The 20,320-nt window shown below is 38.4% G+C and overlaps 1 protein-coding gene and 2 pseudogenes across 2 annotated transcripts in view; 1 reads left to right on the top strand and 2 right to left on the bottom strand.

The window, feature by feature from the left end:
• Positions 1-20,320, top strand: part of USP14 (ubiquitin specific peptidase 14) — a 56,764-nt gene that overhangs the window by 11,850 nt on the left and 24,594 nt on the right. The window contains exons 3-5 of one of the 2 annotated variants that reach the window (XM_036244050.1): positions 231-348; positions 5,107-5,211; positions 6,105-6,208. In XM_036244050.1, the coding sequence (XP_036099943.1) occupies positions 5,122-5,211; positions 6,105-6,208 (194 nt within the window). In that variant the 5' untranslated portion in view covers positions 231-348; positions 5,107-5,121. The remainder of the gene's footprint in view (positions 1-230; positions 349-5,106; positions 5,212-6,104; positions 6,209-20,320) is intronic. The other variant, XM_036244049.1, reaches the window with a different exon arrangement.
• On the bottom strand, positions 147-318 carry LOC118618129 (annotated as a pseudogene).
• On the bottom strand, positions 10,669-11,398 carry LOC118618127 (annotated as a pseudogene).

Below are 20,320 nucleotides of genomic sequence, written 5' to 3'. Positions count from 1 at the left end.
TCCCTTCCACTCTATCTGAAAGTCAATGGAAAAATATTTTTGGATGAGGATTAACAACAACAACAAATTGGAAGTTTTTTTTATGTACAAAGAGAGCGTTCTGTGGTAAGGTAGATGTCTTGCATGATCCATTCATGGAAGTTCACTTAGTCCAACCTAGTGATGCCTGTATCCTTTGAGTATTGACAGAAACATTGGCGGCACATATTGAGGCTGTATTTCTGAATCAGATCGTGCAGGTTTGAGCAGATAACGGCAAGAACTAGAATCCTGGCTGAATTTTCTCATTTGGCTTCAGTAGAGTTGCTGGTGACCCATCTTGCTGTCTCTGAAGCAACAAGGAAAAAGGAAAGTTCATAATATACTCTTTAATTCTAGAATCTGTAGTGCTGTGTTCTCTCTTTTTCCACTGGTATTTGCAAATTGTGATTTCTGAGCTTTGTTAATTTCATTGAGTCCCACCCCCTAAGAATCAGCTTTGTTTGCATTATTTTATTGATTTCCCATCTTTGTTTTATTTCCTCCTTTTACTTTGGCGTTAATAGATACTTTTTCTAGTTTCTTAAAGCAGAAGCTTAATTAATTTTTAAAAGCTTTTTATGTTTAACTCTTTTGCACATTTTTCTATTGTGTGCTTGCCTTGCTGGTTTTTCTTTTTAGGTGTTTATATATAGTATATTTTCTAGTTTGTACTTTTTATAATCCTCACCCGGGGACATTTTTGCATTTATCTTTAGATAGAGTGGGAGGGAGAGCGGGAGGAAGAGAAAGAGAGAAACATTGATGTGAGAGAGACACATCGAGTTGCTGCCACCCACATGACCTCAACTGGGGCCGGAGACAAACTGCAACCCAAGTATGTACCCTTAGCGGAAACCGAACCCAGGACACTCTGGTCTGTGGGCCGATGCTTTAACCACTGAGCCAAACGCCCCCAGGGCCTTTTTGTTTTAAAATAAGTTCTTTTTAATTGATTTTTTAGATAGGAAGGGAGAGAGATATAGAAACATTGATGTGAGAGAGAAATATCATTTGGCACCCTCCTGCATATCCCCTACTGGGGATGGAGCCTGCAACCTGGGCATGTGCCCTGAGTGGGAATTGAACTGGGACCTCTTAGTTCATGGGATGATGCTCAATCCACTAAGCCCCACTGGCTGGGTGTATGATCTATTTTCTTAATAATTGTAAATGGTATTGCTGTGGTCTTTATTTTTTTATTATTTTTTTTTAATTCTCATCCGAGGACATTTTTTATTCAGACAGCGGGAGGGAGGGAGAAGGAGAGAGAGAGAAACTTTGACATGAAAGGGACACATCGAGTGGCCGCCACCCACAGGGCCGGGGACAAACTGCAACTGAAGTATATGCCCTTAGCGGGAACCGAACCTGGGTCTCTCTGGACCGCAGGCCGACGCTCTTAACCGCTGAGCCAAACCGGCCAGGGCTGTTCAGAAATTTAACTACTGTTATGGGAATGAATTTGCGACTTGAATTAAAGATTTTATAGTTTCCAACAAATACATGAAATTAAAAGATTTTATAAAGTTTGAAAAAGGAATTTCATTAAATTTGGATCATAATTTGGAATCATATCTTTACAATATTTTATCCAGTCCAGAAACCTGTCATGTCCTTCGGTTTATTTAGGCGTTTTTTTAATATCCCTAACTAGAACTTTATATTTTTTATTACGTATTTTTTGTTATGTTTTCTCTTAGATATTTGTTGGTATTCTTTTTCTATTGTATTTTCTGATTGGCTCTCGTTAATATATTAAGTTTTTTTGTTTTGTTTTGTTTATTGATTTTAGAGGGAGAGTAAGGGAGAGGAGAGAGAAAGAAACATTGATGAGAGAGAACATCAGTTGGCTGCCTCCTTCATGCCCCTCACTGGGGATTTGGCCCACAACCTGGGAGTGTGCCTGACCGGGAATTGAACTGGCAACCTCTCGGTGCATGGCCCAGTTCATCCACTGGGCCACACCAGCAGGGCACTAATATATTCTTTAAATAGTTGGATTTCCTGAGACAGTTGTCTTTGGAAAAAGGTGTGTGTGTGTATATATATATATTTTTTTTTAATCCTCACCCGAGGACATTTTATTGTTTTTTGTTCAGATAGAGTGGGGGGAGAGAGAGGAAGAGAGAGAGAGAAACATCGACGTGAAAGGGACACATCGAATGGTTGCCACCTGCACGACCCAGTCAGGGCCGGGGACAAACTGCAACCGAGGTACATGCCCTTAGTGGGAACTGAATCTGGGTCTCTCTGGACCACAGGCCGACGCTTTAACCGCTGAGCCAAACTGGCCAGGGTGGAAAAGGATTTTTTAGTGATTGCTTAGTACTACTTTATTATTATTTTATAAAAAGTTTAAGTAAAGCCCTGGCTGCGTAGCCAGTTGGTTAGAGCATCATCCTGAAGTGCCAAGGTTGTGAGTTTGATCCCTGGTCATGGCACATACAGGAATCAACCAATAAATACATAAATAAGTGGAACAACAAATTGATGTTTCTCTCTCTCCCCTTCCTCTCTAAAGTCATTCAATCAAAACAAATTTAAAGGAAAATTTTAAGTAAAAATAACAGCTAATAGAATGAGGGTTATTAGATTTCAACATAGGTTATCTTTAAGACTGTGAATTCATTGACCTTATTAATTTCCTTTTTGTTTTTTGGTTAATCTTTACCGGAGGATATTTTTCTTTATTTAAAATTTTTTTCTTATTTTTGTTACAGATGTTTCTCCTTTTTCCCCCATTGACACCCTCCTCCCGATCTTACCCCACCTCCAGCCCCCAGTATTGTTTATGATGACCATGGTTATGCATACATGCATATAAGTTCTGTGGTTTATCTCCCCCCCATCCCCCTCTTCTGTGGTTTGTCAGTCTGTACCCTACTTCTGTGTCTCTGGGTCTGTTTTGTTTACCAGCTTGTTTTGTTCATTATATGCCACAAATAAGTGAGATCATGTGATGTTTGTCTTTCACTTTCATTGGCTTGTTTCACTTAGGATAATACTCTCTAGATCCCTCCATGTCATCTCAAAGGATAAGAGATCTTTCTTTCTTACAACTGCATAGTACTCCACTGTGGATATGTACCACAGCTTTTTTATCCACTTATCTATTGATGGACACTTCCCATGATATTTTTCCATCGATACTTAGAGTAGGAGGGGGGCGGGGAGCGAGAAAGAAAAACAGCAATGTGAGACAGACACATTGATTGGTTGCCTTATTCATGGCACCGGAGATTGAACCTGCAACCCAGGTGTACATGTCCTTGACTGGGAATTCAAATTGAACCAGGGATAATTTCCTAATTTTAATCCTCATGTAAATATTTTTATTTTATCTTACTGTTTTTTTAAACCTCTACTCTGTTTTTTTTAAAAAACCTTTTTTCTGCCCTGGCCGGTTTGGCTCAGGGGTTAGAGTATCGGCCCGTGGACCAATAAGTTGTGGGTTTGATTCTGGTAAACAGCATGTACCTTCGTTGCGATTCATCCCGGCCCTGGTTGGGTCGTGCGGGAGGCAGCCACTCGATGTGTCCCTTTCACGTCAGTGTCTCTCTCTCTCTCTCCCCCCCTCTATTCCTCTCTCTCTACCACGCGATCTGAACAAAAATGAAAAAATGTCCTCGAGTGAGGATAAGAAATTTATTAATTAAAAACCTCCTTCTTCTTTTCTTTGTTTCATGTGTTAATGTCTTCCAATTAAGATAATGAGTAAGCCCTGGCCCACTTGGCTCAGCAGTTAGAGCGGCCTACGGTCTAGAGAGACCGGGGTTCAGTTCCCGCTAAGGGCACGTACCTCGGTTGCAGTTTGTCCCCGGCCCTGGTTGGCTCGTGCGGGTGGCAGCCACTCGATGTGTCCCTTTCACGTTTCTCTCTCTCTCTCTCTTTCTCTCTCCCTCCCACTCTATTTGAACAAAAAGTGGAAAAATGTTCTTGGGTGAAGATAAAAAAAAAATGTCCTCAGTTGAGGATTTAAAAAAAAAAATACTAAGTAAAATCTTGTTCACATTTCAGGATTATGAGATTTAGGGTGACAGTGTCTGCATTGGTCTTTTGTTCTATGTAATGTTACATATATATTGAATATAAGTATTCAATTCAATTATAAAATTTAGTATTTTGAACGTATGTGTTTGGTTTGATGTTTTTTTCCAGTAATATAGCTCTCAATCTTCTCAAAATATTTCTATTTAAATGTAAATAATTGTTATAGTTACATAATAGATATTCAGAAAGAATCTTAGTGCTTAGTTTATTTGTTGTGGGAAAAAATTATGCCATTAAATGTTAATGCTCATTTGAAGAATTTCCTTCTCTGCAGTATGTAAACATTCTCAACTTTGCTTATGACAGTATTTTTTCCTTTGACTTTATTGATTTATAATTTTTATACAGTAAAATTTACTTTTTTTTAGTGTATAGTTTGATGAATTTGGTTAATTTTGTGTAGTCATGTAACCACACCACAATCAAGATATCACAGTTCCACCATTCTAAAAAGTTCTCTTGTGTCTTTTTGCTGATAAGCTGGTTACCTTTGAAGCATACTAGTAAGTTTTTAAACAATTTAATGATTTTTAGTGTATTTACAGAGCTATGAAACCTTCTCCACAGTCTAATTTAAGAACATTTCCATTACCCTGAAAGGAATGCATGTCCATTTAAGGTCATTCCCTATTTCCACCTTCAGCCCTAACAACTCCTAATCTACTTTGTGTCTCTATAAATTTACCTTTTCTGGCGAATAGAAGCATGCAGTATGTGTTTTTCTATGTCTGGCTTCTTTCATTGAACATAAAAATGATCGACTTTTGCCCAGCCGGTGTGACTCAATGGTTGAGCATTGATTGACTTATGCACCAAGAAGTTGCCAGTTCGATTCCTAGTTAGGGCACATACCCAGGTTGTGGGCCCGAACCCCATTGGGGGGCATGCAGGAGATGGCCAATATGTGTTCGCTCTCATCTATGTTTCTCTCCCTCTCACTTCCTCTCTCTCTCAAATCAATAAAGAAAAAAAATTTTGTTTTAAATGATCAACTTTTGAGCCTTGTATGAGATTAATTTTTTTTTTTTTTAACAGGGATTAACTCTACTAATGATGGGGTCAGCAGATGCTCTTCCTGAGGAACCCTCAGCTAAAACTGTCTTCGTAGAAGATATGACAGAAGAGCAGTTAGCATCTGCTGTAAGAAACTACATTTTATATGACCACTACTTTTCAGAAGTGCAGTTACTAAGGTGCCTTTCAGAAGTAGCATATGAATATTTTGAAGATTTAATAGTTAATATCAAGATGCATGTTTATTATTTTGAAATTAACGAGTTTTATAATCGATAATACATTATAAAGTCAATTAATATCTGTAATAAATATAAGTCTGGTGGGTAGTCAGCACTATTTAAGTGTTTACTATTATTTTTATGAGGAAACAAGCTCAAAGAGGTTAAGTAGTTTAAATGCTGGGAATTTGAAATTTTAAAACCTTCCATGTTGAAAATACATACAAAGTATTGACTTATTTATTTTTTAGAGAGAGAGAGAAGAAGGGAGAGAGAGATAGAAACATCGATATGAGAGAGAAACATCAATCAGCTGCCTCCCAGGCATGTGCCCTGACTAGGAATTGAACTGGGACCTCTCAGTCTGGGATGATGCTCAATCTACTGAGCCACACTGGCTGGGCTATTCTTAATTTAAATGCATCGTTGGTTTAGAAACTGGGCAACATACACATGTCAAATGTTATTTTTATCACCCAGCATTTATATAGTAGCATTGCTTTTTTTTTTTTTTAAGGAAGTGTTCTACAAATACTGTGACACCCTGTTTTAATGATAAGCATGTAAAGAGGGCAGGATTGATGACTGTCCTTTTATTAATTTTGATAAAGGAATTAAAACAGAATGATTGTTAGTATGATGCAAGGAAAAATTTTTGTTGGGGAAATAAAACATGGACTTTAGGGTAAAGGTGGAATATAAATTGATATGAATTGGTAAATTATACTTGCTTTAAAGTATGAACTATAATGATTTACGCTATGTCATTTTATAAAAATAACTTCTTTTTCTTAACAGATGGAATTACCATGTGGATTGACAAACCTTGGTAATACTTGCTACATGAATGCTACAGTTCAGTGTATTCGTTCTGTGCCTGAACTCAAAGATGCCCTTAAAAGGTAAGACAAAAGAGAAATGTTTTAAGTCTTCTTTGGGTAATGGAGGGTCCCATTTGAGCGAGTAGTGTTGTTTTGTATATATATATTTAGCAGCTTTATTGAGATATAATTCACTTATTATTCATTCATTAACAGTGTTCAATTAAATAGTTTTTATTATATTCATAAGGCTGTGCCTTAATCACCACATCTAATTTCAGAATATTTTCTCCACCCCACCCCAAGCAAACCATACTTACTAGCAGTTACTTCTTATACTGTTCCCACCTGAAACTCTAGGCGATTATTAATCTACTTTTGGTCTTATAGATTTCCCTGTTCTAGACATTTCATATAAGTGGAATCATATAACATGTGGTCTTTTTGTGACTGGCTTCTTTTACTTAGCATATTATTTTTTTACATTCATTCATGTTATATAGCATGTATTAGTTTTTCATTCCTTTGTATGGCTGAATAATACTCAGTTGAATGGATATACCACATTTGTTTCATCCATTCATCACTTGATGGACATTGGGTTGTTTCCACTTTTTAGCTATTATGAATAATGCGGCTATGAACATCCAATCACAAGTTGTTGTGCAGATTTTTCATTTCTCTTGGTTATGAGTGTATTGCTTGGATACCTGGTAACTCTGTTAAACAACATTTTGAAAACAGCCAGACTCCAGACTGTTTTCCAAAGTGACTTCACCATTTACAACCCTACCAGCAATGTAAGAGAGTTCTAATTTTTCTCCCTCCATGCCAGTCTTGTTATGATTATGTTTTTGATTATAGCCGTCCTAAGGGTGCAATGATATCTCATTGTGGTTCTCATTTGAATTCACCTAATGACTAGTAACATTGAACATTTTTTCATGTGCTTATTGGCCATTTTTATGTATTCTCTGGAGCAATGTCTGATCAAATATTTGCTAAATACTTTTTCAAATAGATAAATTACAAATATTTTTTCTATTTTGTGAGTTGTTTTTTCACTCTTTTCATAGTATTGCTTATAGCACAAAAGTTTAAAAATATTTTTTGCCCTGGCTGGTTTTTCCCAGTGGTTAGAGCATTGGTCCTTGGACCAGAGAGTGGGTTTGATTCTAGTCAAAGGCACATACCTTGCTTGTGGTTCGGTCCCTGGCCCTGGTCAAAGTACTGCAGGAGGCGACCAATCAATGTGTCTCTCACATTGATGTCTCTCTCTCTCTCTCTCTCTCTCTCTCTCTCTCTCTCCCTCCCTCCCTCCCCTTTCCTCCCTCCCATTCTATCTGAAAATAAATGGGAAAAAATAACCTCCAGTGAGGGTTTTAAAAAAAGAAAAGAAAAAAAAATTAAATTTATTTGAGTCCTGCTGGTGTGGCTCAGTGGATTGAGCGTTGTTCCATGGACGGAGAAGTTATTGGGTAGATTCACGGTCAGGGCACTCAGTTTGAAGACTCTTGTTCTAAACTCTGGGTCATTTTTGGCCATTATTTCTTCAGATATTGCTACCCTTCTTTTTTTTTATCTAGCTTTGTCTTTTTTATTTTCAATTCTATATTTGTTTTTATTAATTATTTTTGTTACAGATGTTTCTCCTTTATCCCCCATAGATCCCCCGACCCCAGCATTGTTGTCTGTCCATTAGTCATACATATATGCATACAAGTTCCTTGGCTTATCCCCTCCCTCCCACCCACCCTTCCCCTCTGAGGTTTGTCAATCTGAACCCCACTTCTTTCTATGTCTCTGGGTCTATTTTATTCATTATATTTCACAAATAAGTGAAATCGTGTGGTATCTGTGTTTCTCTGATTGGCTTATTTCGCTTAGCATAATACTCTCCAGGTCCCTCCATGTCACCTCGAAGGATAAGAGATCTTTCTTATAGCTGCATAGAATTCCATTGTGTATATGTACCACAGCTTTTTTATCTACTCATCTCTTGATGGACACTTGGGCTGTTTACAGATCTTAGCAATTATAAATAGTTCTGCTATGATCATAGGGGTACATATATTCTTTCTGATTGGTGTCTCAGACTTCTTAGGATATATTCCTAGAAGTGGGATCACAGGGTCAAATGGCAGTTCAATTCTTAATTTTTTGAAGAAACACCGTATTGATTTCCATAATGGCCGCACCATTCTGCATTCCCACCAGCAGTGTACTAGAGTCCCCTTTTCTCCACAACCTTGCCAGCACTTGTTTGATGATTTGTTGATGGTGGCCATTCTGACAGGTGTGAGGTGAGACCTCATTGTTGTTTTTTAATTTGCGTCTCTCTGACAAATAGTGACGTTGAGCATTTTTTCATGTTTCTTGGCCATTTGTATGTCCTGTTAGGAGAGATGTCTCTAAGTCCTCTGCCCATTTTTTAATTGTATTCTTTGTCTCTCTTTTGTTGAGTTGTGTGATACTCTATATATTTTGAAAAGTAACCCCTTATTTGATCTATCATTGGCAGTTATGCTCTCCCATATAGTGGGTTCCCTTTCCATTTTTGTGGTGGTTTCTTTTGCTGTGCAGAAGATTTTTAGTTTGATGTAGTTCCATGTACTATTTTTTTCCCTTTGTTTCTCTTGCCTTAGGTGTGAAAATTCTGCTGCATGTGATATCTGAAATTTTGTTGCCTACATTTTCTTCTAGGATTTTATGGATTCATGAGTCACATTTAAGTCTTTTACCCATTTTGAGTTTGTTCTTGTGTATGATATAAGTTGGTGATCTAGATTTATTTTTTTTAATGTAGCTGTCCAGTTTTCCCAACACCAATTATTAAAGAGGCTATTTTTATTCCATTGCATTCTCTTGCTACCTTTGTCAAATATTAATTGAGCATAATGTCTTGGGCCCATTTCTGGGTTCTCTGTTCTGTTCCACTGGTCTATATACCTATTCTTGTGCCAGTACCAGGCTGTTTTGATTACAATGGCTTTGTAGTATTACCTGATATCCAGTATTGTGATCCCTCCTACTTACCTTCTCCTTCTTTTTCAAGATTGCTGTGGCTATTTGGGGTCTTTTTTGGTTCCATATATACTTTTGGAGTATTTGTTCTAGTTCTGTGAAATATGTCGTTGGTATTTTAATGAGGATTGCACTGAATCTGTAGATTGCTTTGGGTAGTATGGACATTTTAATGATGTTAATTCTTCCAATCCAAGAACATGGTATATGCTTCTACATTTTTATATCTTTATTTCTTATTTTTGTAGGGACTGGTTCTTTATTTTAAAAATATGATTATCAATTTTCAGTATCAAAACAATCGCACTATTGGTTTTCTTTCTCCCAGTTGGCCCCCAAAGAGACCACATCAAAGGAGAGTACATTTTAATCCAATAAGCTGCAGCATGCGCACCTACCAGACTTCACAGAAACCTCACCAAAAATGGGATATTGGGTAGGGAAGGAAACTTTTAAAGATCAGCACACTGCCAGCCCAGACTGTAGCGAACTTCACAGCCAGATGGGGTGGCCAGTGCACCCCAACCCCAAAGAAACAAAGTTTCAAAATAATACAACATTTAAAAAGTTTTGTACATAAACTAACCAAGATTTCTCCAGGACTAACTGATGCAAAGCACAATGAGATGGCACTTTTAGAGACAGCAGCTTCAGACCCAGAAAAGAGTCATGAGATGAGTTTCATATGGCTAAATCAGTGGCAAAAACATAATTTTCTTTGCTTCAAGGAGGCAGGAGACCAAATAACTGGTCACTTCAACATAAGGGGCACATGATCCATTCTGTGAACCATTGGGAAAAGGGTAGAGATGGACAGGATAAGGATTTGGTCTCAGACAGAGAAATATCACCATTTTAATTTGGTCACTTCTGATGAAGAAGAAAAAATTGCCCAAAGATACCTTAAAAGCTGAAACCTGAACATATTTGTTTTTTTTTTGGTGGGGGGTGGGAGGTAACTTCTAGAATCATCTTTGATTTGGCTGATACTCTGCACAAAGCAATGATTCCCCATAGTGGAGTCTTTTTCTGGGCTCTGTTTGGCTCTCAGTAAGGCACACCCATACTTCTTTTCCTCCTCTGTCAAGAGGACGATATGGATTAAGATGAAAAATTACCTCCTAAAAGAGAGAGAGGGATTAGACCACTTCTTAAGAACTATGGACTTGTTTGGAATGTTTTACAAATGGTTTGCCACATCAACGACAAAAAAGGTAATTACAAAATGTTTACATCAAACATGCTTTTAAAGACACTTGGCATTGTGCTCACATTCCCTTAAAAGTTGTTCCCAAAGTTGCTCAGCCTCTAGCCCAACCAGAATCTGAGGAGAGGCAGAGATAATTTGGTGAAAAAGACATGGGTGGGGGATGGGAGGCAGTGAAAGGGAAAGCAGCCTTCCAGTTTTACCAGTTTAAAGATCAGCCCTCAGTTTAAAGGTCAGCTTCAAGTAGGCTGGCCTCAGGCGGAGTCAGGGTCAGAGGGAGGAGCAATGGCAGGGCGGGATTAGGATGGCTCTACATCTTATTCAGGTCAAGCAGAGTCTGGTCCAGCATCCTTTGTGTACAGAAGTGTTCCTCTTTGGTGCATTTCAGTTTATCTTCCACATCATCAGTTGTCTTTTCCAGCTTGGCTACTGATCTCAGCAAACTCAGCATGGGTCTCTGCCTCCTTGAGTTTATCAGTAAGAATCTTTATCTCTTCCTCATATTTGCCTTCTTTTAGAGAGTACTTTTCTTCAGCAGCACTCAGACACTTCAGGTTCTGGTCCATCATCCATTTCTTGGCAACGGGACTCTGCCAGCTCAGCTCATTCCTCTCTGTGTTCCAAGTCTCCCTCGATAATCACCAATTTATGAGCCACCTCTTCATACTTCCTATCTGCCTCTTCTGCAATGTGCTCCTGCTTCTTTGAGTTGGATTTCCTGAAGTTCCATCTTTTCTTTCTCTTTTAAAGCTTGGTTTAATAACCTTCATACCTCTCTCGCTCTTATTGGCAGCTTTCTCAGCTTCCTCCAGCTTTTGCAGGGAAGTGGCTAGGCGCTTTTGAGCATAGTCCAGCTCCTCTTTAACCAGCTGGATCCTACGATTCAAGAAGGCCACCTCAGCCTCAGCTTGTTCCCAGGCCTGTCTTTCTCCCTCCACTTCCCGCTGGAGGCGCTCGGTCCTCTCTTCTGCATCATCCACCTGCTGCTGCAGAACTTGGATCTTGCCTCTCACCACCTCAATGGTGGTGATCCTGGCCATGTTGTCTACCCAGCTCCGGTTCGCATTTGGTTGCCTGCCTCTGCTCCGCGCTGCAACCGCTTCTCCTCTTCCTCTATTTCTTTTTTCAGTGTCATGTCGTTTTCTGCAAATAGGTCCTTTGCTTCTTTGGTTAAGTTTGTTCCTAGGTATCTTAGATTTTTTGCTGTAATGGTAAATGGGACTGTTTTTTTCATTTCTCTTTCTGTGAGTTCATTTTTGGTGTATAAGAATGCCATTAATTTCTGATGTTAATTTTGTATCCTTTGCCAAATTCATTTATTAAATCTAGTAGATTTTTGATGGAGTCTTTAGGATTTTCTGTGTACAATATCATGCCATCTGCAAATAATGACAGTTTCGATTCCTCCTTTCCAATTTGAATCTCTTTTATTTTTTTCTTCATGTCTAATTGCTGAGGCTAAGACTTCTAGTACTATGTAAAATAAGAGTGGTGAACGTGGGCATCCCTGTCTTGTTCCTGTTCTTAAGGGAAATACTTTTAGTTTTTGCCCATTGAGTATGATATTGGCTGTAGGTTTTTCACATATAACCTTTATTATGTCGAGATATGGTCTCCCTATTCCCACATTGCTGAGTATTTTTATCAGAAATGTATGCTGGGTTTTGTCTAATGCTTTTTCAACATCTGTTGATATGATCATATGGTTTATTTATTTAGTTTTAAATCCTCACCCAAGGACATTTTTTTTTCTCCATGTTTTGTTTAGATAGAGTGGGAGGGAGAGAGGAGGAAAAAGAGAGAGAAACATCGACGTGAAAGAGACACATCGAGTGGCTGCCACCTGCCCGACCAACCAGGGCCGGGGACAAACTGCTACCAAGGCACGCGCCCCCAGCGGGAACCGAACCCAGGTCTCTCTGGACTGCAGGCTGATGCTCTAACTGCTGAGCCAAACCGGCCAGGGCAATCATATGGTTTTTATCTTTAGTTTTGTTTATGTGGTGTATCACATTTATTGATTTGTGAATATTGTACCAGCCTTGCATCCCTGGGATGAATCCCACTTGGTCATGGTGAGTAATTTTTCTGATGTATTGCTGGATTCAATTTGCTAATATTTTGTTAAGGATTTTGGCCCCTATGTTCATCAGAGATATTGGCCTGTAGTTTTCTTTCTTTGTAGTGTCTTTGTCTTGTTTTGGAATTAGAATTATGCTAGCCTCATAAAACGAACTTGGAAGTCTTTCTTGTTCTTGAATATTTTGGAATAGTTTGAGGAGAATGGGTGTTAGTACTTCTTCGAGTGTTCGGTGAAACTCCCCCGTGAAGCAGTCCGGGTCCGAGCTTTTGTTTGCTGGAGTTTCTTTCTTTTTTTTTATTAATCAATTTATTTTTATCTTTACCCAAGGACATTTTTTTTGCATTTATCTTCATATAGAGTGAGAGGGAGAGAGGGGGGAAGAGAGCGTGAGAAACACTGATGTGAAAGAGACACATCGACTGGTCGCCACCCACATGACCCCAACCAGGGAGGGGACAAACTGCAACCTAGGTATACGCCCTTAGCGAGGTACACGCCCTTAGTGGCAACCTAACCAGGGACTCTCTGGTCCGTGGGCTGACGCTCTAACCGCTGAGCCAAAGTGGCCAGGGCTGCTGGAGTTTCTTGATTACATCTTCTGTTTCCTTAGTTGTTACTGGTCTGTTCAACTTTTATGTCTCTTCCTGGTTCAGTTTTGGGAGACTGTGATTCTAGAAATTTGTACATTTCACCTAGATTGTCCAATGTTGGTGTATAGTTGTTCATAGTATTTTTTAACGATCCTTTGTTTTACTGTGGTGTTAATTGTTACTTCTCCTCTTTCATTTTTAATTTTGTTTATTTGGGTCCTCCCTCTTTGTTTCTTTTCTTTTTTTTTTTTTTTTTTTTTTTATCCTCACCCGAGGACATTTTTGTTCAGATAGAGAGGGAAGGAGAAAGAGGAAGAGAGAGAGAGAGAAACATCCACGTGAAGGGACACATCAAGTGGCCGCCACCCGCACGACCAACCAGGGCCGGGGACAAACTGCAACCGAGGCACGTGCCCTTAGCGGGAACCAAACCCGGGTCTCTCGGGACCGCAGGCCGACGCTCTAACCGCTGAGCCAAACCGGCCAGGGCCCTCTTTGTTTCTTGATGAGTCTGGCTAAGGGTCCATCAGTCTTGTTTATCTTTACTTTTTTTTTTTTTTATCCTCACCTGAGGACATTTTTCCCATTTTTTTGTTCAGATAGAGTGGGAGGGAGAGAGAGGAGGAAAAAGAGAGAGAGAAACATCGATGTGAAAGAGACACATCGAGTGGCTGCCACCCACATGACCCAACCAGGGCCAGGGACAAACTGCAACCGAGGTACGCACCTTTAGCAGAAACTGAACCTGGGTCTCTCTGGACCACAGGCCGACGCTCTAACCGCTGAGCCAAACTGGCCAGTGCTTGTTTATCTTTTCAAAGAACCAGCTCTTTGTTTCATTGATCTTTCTAATTGTTTTCTTTTAGTCTCACATTTTGAATATTAGAATTTCTTGATGTAGTTTTCATGTCATTTTTTTTTCTCTGTACTTTTTATTTATTTTTATATATTCTGGGAGAATGCCTCAGAGTTTTACTTACGTTTTATTGATTTTTACATTAGCTTTGTTTCACAGCTGCTTATTTATCAACCTTTGATCTGTTCTTTAACCTCCTGTTCATAATTTTTGATATGAGTCCTGTTTTTTATTTCTTTGAGGCTTTAAAATATTCTTATTTGAAGTTTTTTTTTTTTTTCCTTTAACTATTTTCTCTTTGGATGTAAGTAATGATCTCCCCTCATTTGTTTGAAGATTGTATACTTATCATTTTTTTTAATCCTCACCCAAGGACATTTTTCCTTTTGTTTAGATAGAGTGGGAGGGAAAGAGAGGGAGAGAGAAACAATGTGCGTGAAAGGGGCACATCGAGTGGCTGCTACCGGCACGACCAGCCAGGGCAGGGCTGGGACAAACTGCAACCGAGGTACATGCCCCTAGTGGGAACCGAACCCGGGTCTCTCTCGAGTGCAGGCTGACGCTCCATCCGCTGAGCCAAATCGGCCAGGGCTTGTATACTTATCTTATTCAACCATATTCTCTTCTTTATATCCTGATTGCAAATTATCTGAATGAGTAGCTTGCAGGAGCAGCTCTCTGCCCTAGAGTGTGCCTAGTTGGGACAGACTTGCCTTATGTACTTCTAACACTTCCCCTTCTTTCTGGGATACCTTATAGCCTCTATTTCAAGAAGAGCTCTCTTTCATGTCTTGGAGTTATTTTTCTGAGTTGGTATAAGCAGAGGAGATGTCATCCTGTTGATTCTGTTTTCTTGAAACAAAATGACATTTTTTTTTTAATTCTAAGTTTTCACAAGGGTGGAAGTTCTCATACTTACTAACTTACTTGATACAAGGTGACATGCATGGGGTTGTTTGTCTTTGGAAAAATGGCAGTAACTGATAAAATAGGAATGAAAGAAGAGAAAAATTACATAAAAAGGTATTTTAAGCTCTGGCTGGTTTGGCTCAGTGATTAGAGTGTCAGCCTACAGACAAAAGAGTCTTGGGTTTGATTCCAGTCAAGGGCACATACCTTGCTTGCCGTTCGGTCCCCGGCCCTGGTCGGGGTTGTGTGAGAAGCAACCAGTCGATATATCCCTCTCATGTCGATGTTTCTCTCTCTCTCCCCCTCTCACTCTTTCTGAAGATAAATAGAAAAATATCCTCAGGTGAGGATTAAAAAAACAAAACAAAAAAACAACTCTTTAAAATTCTGTAAGTTACTCATAAAAGGCCTTATCACTTGGCCATATTTTTATCTTATTGGGAACTGGCAAGCCAACTCTTGATAAGTACAACATAGTGAGTTTTTCCATTATCAATAACTAGATTGCTATTTTACTTTCATTTTAAAATATGTATAGGAATGATCTTTTCTTGATAGAATTTATTCATAAAAATGGCTGGATCCAGCCTTTTTTTGTACATTTTCAGTGTATATTTTTTATGTCTTTTAGAGTCGGTTTTGATAATTTATGTTTCCTTACGAATTTGTCCTTATGTCTTTAAACTGTTTTACCGTAAGAGTTAACTCTATTTCTGGACCTGTATTTATTCACCATTTTTATTTAAGTCAAACCTTGGTTCTTAAACGTCTCTCATCTTGAATAATTTGATTTTTACAAAGTTCCCGGAAAAATGTGTTGGTTGTCGAACAAAACTTCAGTTCTCTACCTGACAACCCTTTCATGCTGATACCTCTATGATCAGTCACAGGTCTCTCAGGCCACAAAGGAGAGAATGAGAGTATGAGTCAATTTACTGCTAAACCTTACTTTGTTAACATCTCAGGAAATTGTGCTGTGAATATTTTTGTGTTTTTTTGCTTTTGGGGGTCTGGAATGAATTAACTCAATTTATATTCTTTCTAATGGGCAAAAATGATTGGGTTTTTGAACAAATCGCTTCTCGAACATCCATCCAGAATGAATTAAGTTTGAGAACCAAGGTTCCACTGTATTTGTTATACTTGGGTTTTTTTCTCCCTTTATTATCTTGCTAGATTTTTATGTATTTTATTTTTCACAGAATCAGCTGTTTGAATAATTCAGTTATTTCAGTTAATTGTCTGATTCATCCTCCTTTTTATTAATTAATTAATTTTATCCTCACCCGAGGACATCCCTCCATTTTTTTTTGTTCTGATTGAGTGGGAGGGAGAGAGAGGAGGAGGAGAGAGAGAAACATCGACATGAAAGGGACACATCAAGTGGCTGCCACCTGCGCGACCCAACCAGGGCTGGGGACAAACTGCAACCGAGGTATGTGCCCTTAGCGGGAACCAAACTCGGGTCTCTCTGGACCTCAGGCTGATGCTCTAACCACTGAGCAAAACCGGATAGGGTCATCCTCCTTTTGTTTGTATTAATTTCTTCTATTTTCTTTAGGCTTGTTTTGTTGTCTAATTTCTTAAGTTCCATGCTTGGATCATTTATTTATACATATATAGTAACTAAAGTATTTCATTTTGAGATTTTACTGTTGTTCCCTATTCATTAAATGATGCTGTTCAGATTTAAAAAACAAACAAACAAACAAAAAATAACACTATAAAATCTCTTTATTTTTGGCCCAAAGTTGGTTTTTAAGTAATGAATTATAATATCCAAAAAACTATGTAAATGAATTATCCCAGAATGAACACAACCATGTAACCAATACAAATAAACAAAACTCTTTCAGCACTCCCCAAATCCCCTTACCTGTCCCTTCCTAATCACTAACCTAGCCTTATTTCCAAACTTGTTAATATTAACCTGACTTATTTTAACTATTTGTGAACAGAGACATAGACATTGTGTTTATTTGGGTCTAGCTCATTATGTTTGGTTTATCCATGTTATCTGTAGGTGTAGTTGTAGTTCATTCATGTTCATGCTATATAGATAGTATGCATTTATGCATATACTACAAATGTTCATTTTTCTGTTAATGAATGTTTAGGTTGATCTGATGTACGATTGATTGTTGTGAATATTTCACAGAAAAGTCAAGACATCCTCTTTTTGTAGGTGATAAGGTATAATAGACATTAAGTTAGCTTTATTAATTATTCAGATTTTCTGTGTCATTTACATTTTTTTTTCTTTTTTTACTTACTTTTATTTTAATCCTCACCTGAGGACATTTTTGCATTTATCCTCAGATAGAGCGGGAGGGAGAGGGGGAGGAAGAGAGAGAGAAACATTGATGTGAGAGAGACCGCAACTGGGACCTGGGAAAAACTGCAACCTAGGTACATGCCCTTAGCGGGAACCGAACCCGGGCTCTCTGATCCACGGCCAATGCTCTAACCGCTGAGCCAAACTGGCCAGGGTTGTGTCATTTAATTTTTATTTATTGACTTGAAAAAGACTAGGAAAGGTATTCTCTTGGTCCTTTTGTCTATAAAACTCAGTATTTCTATCTGTTAAACCCCTTCATATTCCTTTCAGTTCCTCGGTATTCTAACAGTTTTTCTTTGTGATGTTCATCGTGAATGTTATTTGGCTTATTGGATGGGTTTATCTTAAGTAGAAAGTATGTTTTTTTGTAATATTGAGCATTTTTACAGGATGGTATTGAATTACTTGTGACATTTCTATTCTCAGTTACTTAAAAAAAGATTAATAATTCATTACTGTAGCTTTTTACGATAAATGTAGAAATAGTTACTCAATTAACTAGAAGTAAAATTCAGTAACAACAGCAGTTATGTAACTGCATAATTCAGTGGTATTCTGGGACATATCTGCTTTATTAGTACTTCATTTTAATTTCAAAAGTGCTTTTGAAAAAGTTATACTGTCTCACAGGGAAACTATTATGATACTCATTTTTAATTTTTATTGTTTCATTTTATTTTTTATTATTATTATTTTTTTATTTTATTTTTGTTACAGATATTTATTCTTTTTTACCCCATTGACACCCTCCTCCCCATCCACCCCACCCTGCCCTCGCTTTGTTGTCCATGTCCATTGGTTATGCATACATGCATATAAGTTCTGTGGTTTATCTCTTCCCACCCCCCACCACTCCCTCTTCTGAGGGTTATCAGTCTGTACCCTGCTTCCATGTTTCTGGGTCTACCCTATTCTTCAGACTGTTATATTCATTATATTCCATATATAAGTGAGATCATGTGGTATTTGTCTTTTCTGCTTGGCTTGTTTCACTTAAAATAATACTTTCCAGGTCCCTCCATGTCATCTCAAAGGATAAGAGATCTTTCTTTCTTACAGCTGCACGTACTCCATTGTGTATATGTACCACTGCTTTTTTATCCATTCGTCTACTGATGGACACTTGGGCTATTTCCAGATCTTGTAAATAGTGCTGCTATGAACATGGGGGTACATATATTCTTTCTGATTGGTATTTCAGGCTTCTTAGGGTATATTCCTAGAAGCAGGATCACTGGGTCAAATGGAAGTTCAATTTTTAATTTTTTGAGGTAACACCATATTGTTTTCCATAGTGGCTGCACCAGTCTGCATTCCCATCAGCAGTGCACTTTTCTCCACACCCTTGCCAACACTTGTTTGATGATTTGTTGATGGCAGCCATTCTGACAGGTGTGAAGTGATACCTCATTGTTGTTTTAATTTGCATCTCTCTGATGATTAGTGATGTTGAGCATTTCTTCATATATCTCTTAGCCATTTGTTTTTTTTGGGGGGGTTTTTTTTCATCCTCACCTGAGGACATTTTTCCATTTTTTGTACAGATAGAGTGGCAGGGAGAGAGAGGAAGAGAGAGAGAGAGAAACATCGACGTGAAAGGGACACATCGAGTGGCTGCCACCTGCACGACCAACCAGGGCCGGGGACAAACTGCAACCGAGGCACACGCCCCTAGCGGGAACCGAACCCGGGTCTCTCCGGACCGCAGGCCAACGCTCCAACGGCTGAGCCAAACCGGCCAGGGCTCTCTTAGCCATTTGTATGTCCTGTTTGGAGAGGTGTCTATTCAGCTCCTCTGCCCATTTTTTAATTGGGTTCTTTGTCTTCCTTTTGTTGAGTTGTATGAGTACTCTATATATTTTGGAAATTAACCCTTTATCTGATGTATCATTGGAAATGATGTTCTCCCATACAGTGGGTTGCCTTTCCATGTTGGTGGTTGTTTCCTTTGCTGTGCAGAAGCTTTTTAGTTTGATGTAGTCCCATGTGTATATTTTTTCCTTTGTTTCTGTTGCCTTAGGTGATGTATCAGTGAAAATTCTGCTGCGTATCATGTCCGAAATTTTGTTGCCTACATTTTCTTCTAGAATTTTTATGGATTCACGGGTCACATTTAAGTCTTTTATCCATTTTGAGTTTATTTTTGAGTATGGTGTATATTGATGGTCTAGTTTCATTTTTTTTGCATGTAGCTGTCCAATTTTCCCAACACTATTTATGAAAGAGGCTGTCCTTACTTCACTGTTTGCTCTTGCCACCTTTTGTCAAATATTAATTGAGCATATTGCCTTGGGTCCATTTCTGGGTTCTCTATTCTGTTCCATTGGTTTATATGCCTGTTCTTGTGCCAGTACCAGGCTGTTTTGATTACAGTCGCTTTGTAGTATAACCTGATGTCTCATAATGTGATCCCACCTACTTTGTCCTTCTTTTTCAAAATTGCTGTGGCTATTCGGGCTCTTTTTTGGTTTCATATGAACTTTTGAAGTATTTGTTCTAGTTCTGTGAAATATGTCGTTGGGATTTTGATGGGGATTGCATTGAATGTATAGATTGCTTTGGGTTATATGGACATTTTAATGATGTTAATTCTTACAATCCATGAACAAGGTATGTGCTTCCACTTTTTTATATCTTCCTCTATTTCTTTTTTCTATGTCCTGTAGTTTTTGGCAAATAGGTCCTTTACTTCTTCGGTTAAGTTTATTCCTAGGTATCTTAATTTTTTTGCCACGATAGTAAATGGGATTGTTTTTTCAGTTTCTCTTTCTGTGAGTTTATCATTGGTGTATAAGAATGCTGTCGATTTCTTGACGTTAATTTTGTATCCTGCTACTTTGCCAGATTCATTTATTAAGTCTAGTAGATTTTTGATGGAGTCTTTAGGGTTTTCTATGTATAATATCATGTCATCTGCAAATAATGACAGTTTCACTTCCCCCTTTCCAATTTGGATCCCTTTTATTTTTTCTTCATGTCTGATTGCTGTGGCTAAGACTCCCAGTACAATGTTAAAGAAGAGTGGTGACAGTGGATATTCCTGTCTTGTTGCTGTTCTTAAGGGAAATGTTTTTAGTTTCTGCCCATTGAGTATGATGTTGGCTGTAGGTCTTTTATATATGGCCTTTATTATGTCGAGATATGATCTCTGTATTCCCACATTGCTGAGCATTTTTATCAGAAATG

Source organism: Molossus molossus, unplaced genomic scaffold, assembly GCF_014108415.1.
Source record: "Molossus molossus isolate mMolMol1 unplaced genomic scaffold, mMolMol1.p scaffold_m16_p_6, whole genome shotgun sequence".
Lineage (NCBI taxonomy): Eukaryota > Metazoa > Chordata > Mammalia > Chiroptera > Molossidae > Molossus > Molossus molossus.
This window is presented reverse-complemented; position numbering and strand designations above follow the sequence as displayed.